At 46.5% G+C, this 5,131-nt stretch overlaps 1 protein-coding gene across 1 annotated transcript; it reads right to left on the bottom strand.

The window, feature by feature from the left end:
• Positions 1 to 611: 611 nt before the first annotated feature.
• On the bottom strand, positions 612 to 3,978 carry LOC147337639 (POU domain, class 3, transcription factor 4-like). Its single transcript, XM_086307451.1, has one exon. The coding sequence runs from the start codon at positions 3,967 to 3,969 to the stop codon at positions 2,884 to 2,886; it is 1,086 nt and encodes a 361-aa protein (XP_086163577.1). The 5' UTR covers positions 3,970 to 3,978; the 3' UTR covers positions 612 to 2,883.
• Between the last annotated feature and the right edge of the window lie 1,153 nt (positions 3,979 to 5,131).

The raw sequence follows: 5,131 nt of genomic DNA, 5'->3' as shown, positions 1-5,131 counted from the left end.
ATTCAGAAGCTCAATTATTTGCCAGAGCGCCGAGCCGAGCCAACCTGAAGCGTTTTTTTCTCCTTTTTTTTTTTTGAAAAATAATTACCTGAAGTTCATCATTCAATACCTCTGAAGTATGCTTTCATCTTGCACCTGTTATCTTTTTTCCCTTCTTCTTTACTCAATATCCTTTACACAATCTCCCCAAGTCAGTCATTTTTAAAACTGGTAAGTTATTCACGCCGAGGTGCTGGTTACTCTTTAAAAACATATTTGGATGGGTTTGCATGGGGAAGGAGAGGTGGAAGAGGCTCAAGGATACCGCAGCGCCGCCGTGGACCTTGGCTTGCTTTGCTTTATTTGCTCGGCTTCTGGGTTCTTCCTTCCTTCCAGGGTCATTTTCTTCCTCCCAGAAGCTGGGGATTATTTCAGACTAAAATAGATGGATAGAATCAATCAGCCATGGTTTTACTTTTCTCTTCTTCTACATTACCCCCCCCCCCCCCTCCTCCTCTTCACCTCCACCCTCACACCCTTTTCTTTCCCCTTCTCCTCCCTCTCCTCTCTCCTCTCTCTCTCTCTGTCTCCCCCACCCCCCTCTCAGGGCTGCAGACTGAGGAGATGCATAAATTCAGACACATTAGTATTCCAGTCAGGCTCCCCATTTCAAGGCAAGGCCTAGCACCCTTCCGCCTCTCCTCTCCTCCCTCTCCCTCTTTCACTTTCCCTCTCCAGATCTATTTTTGAAACATTTAAGCAGTACTGAATGCATCTACTTATTTCCAAAACCATCCCTAAATTATTTTGGGGCATTATGATGTTTTTCTTTCTTTTTTCTAAAGGGGGAGTACAGCTTTATTTTGCCCTGGCATGGCCAATTATACACAGCCATAGCCTTTGAAATGAGATTCATCTGCTTCTGATTGTGTGTGTGTGTGTGTGTGTCTGAGTATATGTGTGTCATTGTGTTTTGCTGTCAGGCCCAGCGGCCCAGGCGATAAATCACGCATGTCTGATTGAGAAGGGCAGAGGGCCCGGACAATAACATTTCAGTGGAACTGCAGGAGAAAACGTCTCAGTTTGCAGTGCAGGGTCTCTGTGAACCACTGGATATTTTACAGCTGTTAGTTGTAGAGATTTATTTATTTATTTGTTATTTATTTGGCAAAAGATGCCTCTTGACATGACATTGAGGCCAAGTGAAGGTTACGCGGCCTAACAATATAATTCACCTAAATATAAGAGTTTGAAAGCAGCATTAAGGGACTGATCTGGTGACTTTGCAGAATTAATCACAAGCTCAGCTCGAACCATTTCCCACACAGAATGCTCCACATTACATACAAGCTTTTAAAAGCAATATTTTTTTAAAGTGCTGTGATTCATTTAAATTATTGCTTTGTTTCCATAACAATAAGAGGAAGCTGTGATTTAAAAAAACAACTTCTGAATAGTCTTTACTTTTCTAAAAAAAAAAAAAAAAAGAAAATCAGAAGCTGACTTCTGCTTCGGACAGTGAGCAGTTGTAGCAAGAAATGGTTTATTACAACATACATAGTTTATTTCAAAAACATAATACAAGCTTTATACTGAAAATAAATAATTACTTGAGCTGTCATTGAAATTTGGAATAAAACCGCCGAAACAGTTCATTCAGTCTTATTGAAAATAATTTTTTTCTTTGTTTTTTGATTTTTAAATTTTTCGCGTGTTTGTTTGCTTTTTTCTTTCTTTTAAAACACTGCTAATCAAGTGCGTGAATAACTAAGATCATTTATTTAAATTAATGACTTCAAAAGGGTAATATATAAAACTGTACAATATTCGAAAAAATACTTAAGAAATAAACCAAATAACAGGAGTATTTAAGATTATAAAATTTCGATAGTGAACGTACATTAAAATTATAGGCAGGTGTATAGCGTTGCTTTCTAGACTCTCGGCTCTTTCTTGTCCTTTTTCAGAGTCCGCACAGTTTAAATGGTCGAAGATGATCGAAATAAAAAAAGAAGTAAATGAATAAATAGAGCTGCAACTGCGCGTGGCTTCGTACAACCCTCGTAAGCTACAGGCCAAAAGTAAAAGAAAGCAAAACAGTCCTCCAAGAGTCATGTAGAGTGGCTGCACAGCTGGAATGAGGGCCTAAGGTTGCAAATGCACAAAAAGAAAAAAAAATACAGATCTTCTACGTTACAAAGTAAATGACTGTAAATATGAGGAGAACTAAGGCGTTGGAAAAGCCCGAGGGGGAAGCGTGAGGTGGAGTGTAAAAAATGGCCTCTGGTGCTGGTACAAATCAATTAAGAACAGTAACATTATTATTATTATTATTATTATTATTGTTATTATTGGTGTTGTTGTTATTATTACTGGTTCCACGCCGCCGATCGTGGGTACAACGGGAGCACGGCGTGTGTGAGGAAAGCCACGAAAACAACAATAAAAACAAAACCATCAGTCCCATCTTATCGTTATTACCGAGCTGATGTTAAAAACGGTGACACACACACGCACACGCATACACACACACACACAAACCAAAGGCGCTGGCAGGTTATTAGGCACATTTTTTGTATGTATATCCGTGATGGAGAGAAAAAAAAGTGGCGGGCTCTCCCAAAAAAGAAAATAGAAAAAGAAAGGTGATCTGGAATGTGATGTTTGATATGCCGCTATAGGATAATGCCCTCGTGGCAGGAAAAACAATGACGAAGGCTGAACAGGTATCTCTGTTATTGTTTCAGTGCTGGAGGCATCCGGGCGAGTCTGTACCGGGACAGGTGCGGAGGGCTACAAGGTGCCACCGCGCGTCCGAGCGCTCGAGAGTCTGCACCGGGTGGAGGTGGAGGTGTGTGTCGGAGGGGGTGGGGGGCGTGGGGGGGATTCCTCCAGGTGCTTCGGTCAGAGATCATGGCACGAGGAGGCGTCTCCCGCGCTCCCGCTGTGAGAATAGGGTCCCTCGTGGGGCGGCTGCTCTCCGGGCGGTGTCATGCGCTTCTCCTTCTGCCTCCGGTTGCAGAACCACACGCGCACCACCTCCTTCTCCAACTGAAGCGAGTCCGCCAGCGACGTGATCTCCTGCGCGGAAGGCTTGGGACACTTGAGAAAGTGCGTCTCGAGAACTCCCTTCACGCTCACTTCGATGGACGTCCTCTTCTTCCTCTTTCTCCCCTGAGCTGCTATCTTGTCTATACTGCTGGAGCTGCCCGTGGACGAGTCCGCCTCCTCCAGCCACTTGTTCAGCAGCGGCTTTAGTTTGCACATGTTTTTAAAGCTCAGCTGCAAAGCCTCGAACCTGCAGATAGTAGTTTGGGAAAAGACGTTACCGTACAGCGTGCCCAGAGCCAAACCCACGTCCGCCTGCGTAAAGCCCAGTTTGATTCTCCTCTGTTTGAACTGCTTGGCAAAGTGCTCCAGCTCGTCCGAAGTCGGCGTTTCCTCGTCGGAGTGGTCGTGGCAGTGGTGTCCGCCGAGGTCGCTGTGCTCGGGGCTAAGTGTGTCCCTGAGGCCCGGGTGCATGCCTTGGCCCTGCGGGTTGGGTGGAGGTGTGAGTCCCCCGTGGTCCAGCATCCCGTTGACAGTGAAGCCCGTCTGGGAGTAGATGTTGATCTGCTGCCCGCTGGTGATCGAGGAGTTGTGGGACACCGGAGTACCCCAGGCTCCCGGGTGGTTGCCATGGTTGTTGTGATGAGGAGAGTGATGCGCTACGTGCGGAGAGCGGTGATGGATGATGCCGAGCTGGAGGTCTTCTCGGCCCGGTTTCACGTCCTGCTGCTCCATGGAGGCCGACCAGGGGCTCCCCTCCGACAGGTTGCTTGCCCACTGGTGCCCGAGGGAGTGCCCGTTCTGGACACTTTGCAGGTAGTCACTCTGGAGCAGTTTCTGATGTCCTCTGTAGGGGCTAGCAGGCTGCATGGCCTGGCTCTCCGGGTGGATCATGGGACTGGAACTGAGCAGGGTGTAGGGGCTAGAGGCAGCTGTGGCCATGCTGGCTGCTCAACCCCACTAATGCTACTGAAGAGAGGGAGCAGCTCAGCCTCTGACATCTCCCTCTCTCCGGAGGCTCAGCAGCAGCTTGGGAGTGACTGACAGCCTCCACCACCACTCACAGTCCGACCGAGACGCGGTGACGACACGTCTCCGCCAATGACGGCGCACACCCGAAACCTCCGCCTCCGGCAGCAGAGCTGCGGGTAGGAAAAGGTTTACAGGCTGTCGAACCGGAAGTGTGTCGGAGTGCTGGTCCAGTGGGTCTGGCTGTGGAATGATGTGAGCGTGGAGCGCAGTTCCTGTTTATTAATTAAAGTTTCCAACTGATTTACGCACGAGTTTATTGCTGCTCCTGTCACCCTTGAGCGCGCGCAAAGAAGGAGATTAAAGCGCAATGGCATTTCTTAGACGTGCCAGCACTTAATTTAAAAGGATACAATTAAACTAAGAGCAGTTCTCACTGCTAATTATTAACTTGGAGAATATTTCCTCAGGTGTTTGTAGAATGACACGTCTGGAGAGAGTGTTTCAGGCAAAATTGCTTTACGCACGGGCTATCCATAATCCCGAGCTTGTGAAAATATAACACACATGTTTGACTTTACTCTTGCCGTCTTTCTCTCCAAAACTGGAATATTCATAAAACACATAGAGATATGAAATAATATTTCTACAAGAGCCCAAAATCCACATCTGCTCACCTGACACATTTTCCCAGAAGGAAAACGTCTCCATGTTACCCACGTTCAAAGAGATAAACGCGAGCACAGCCAGTAGACACTTATCACTCCCAGTATTTAAGAATCTCATCAGGTCTTCTCAGAGTTGGGGAAAAAAAGATCTGCAAATCAGCGAGCTAACTTAGCGGCGTAATTATATTTGCCATTAGAAGACTGCGTTGCAATCTCCTTATTGGTCTGAAATTCCATTAAATATATTGCTCGAGCTCCCAGGTTAAGCTTGATTTAAATTTGCATACATTTTCATACATTTAGAAGAAATAAAAGAAGGCTGCAGCCACCAGAAAGTCATTAAAGAGCGCCGAGTATAGCCGAGCTACACGCTGCTGGTGGAAGACAGAGGAGGAGGCCGGAGCAAGGTGAGCTGAGCGCGGGCTATAGAACTTCGGACAGGGATGTGCTGGAGGGTGGACGGGGCC

The sequence above is a fragment of the Aulonocara sp. 'chitande type north' Nkhata Bay genome, linkage group LG2 (assembly GCF_057382095.1).
Source record: "Aulonocara sp. 'chitande type north' Nkhata Bay isolate Kocher_YH1m ecotype deep benthic linkage group LG2, A_spYH_male_GT1.1, whole genome shotgun sequence".
Classification (NCBI taxonomy): domain Eukaryota; kingdom Metazoa; phylum Chordata; class Actinopteri; order Cichliformes; family Cichlidae; genus Aulonocara; species Aulonocara sp. 'chitande type north' Nkhata Bay.
This window is presented reverse-complemented; position numbering and strand designations above follow the sequence as displayed.

What these genes read in the sequence shown, in the direction of transcription:
- LOC147337639 (XM_086307451.1), bottom strand. Translation starts at nt 3,969, where the DNA reads ATGGCCACAGCTGCCTCTAGCCCCTACACCCTGCTCAGTTCCAGTCCC.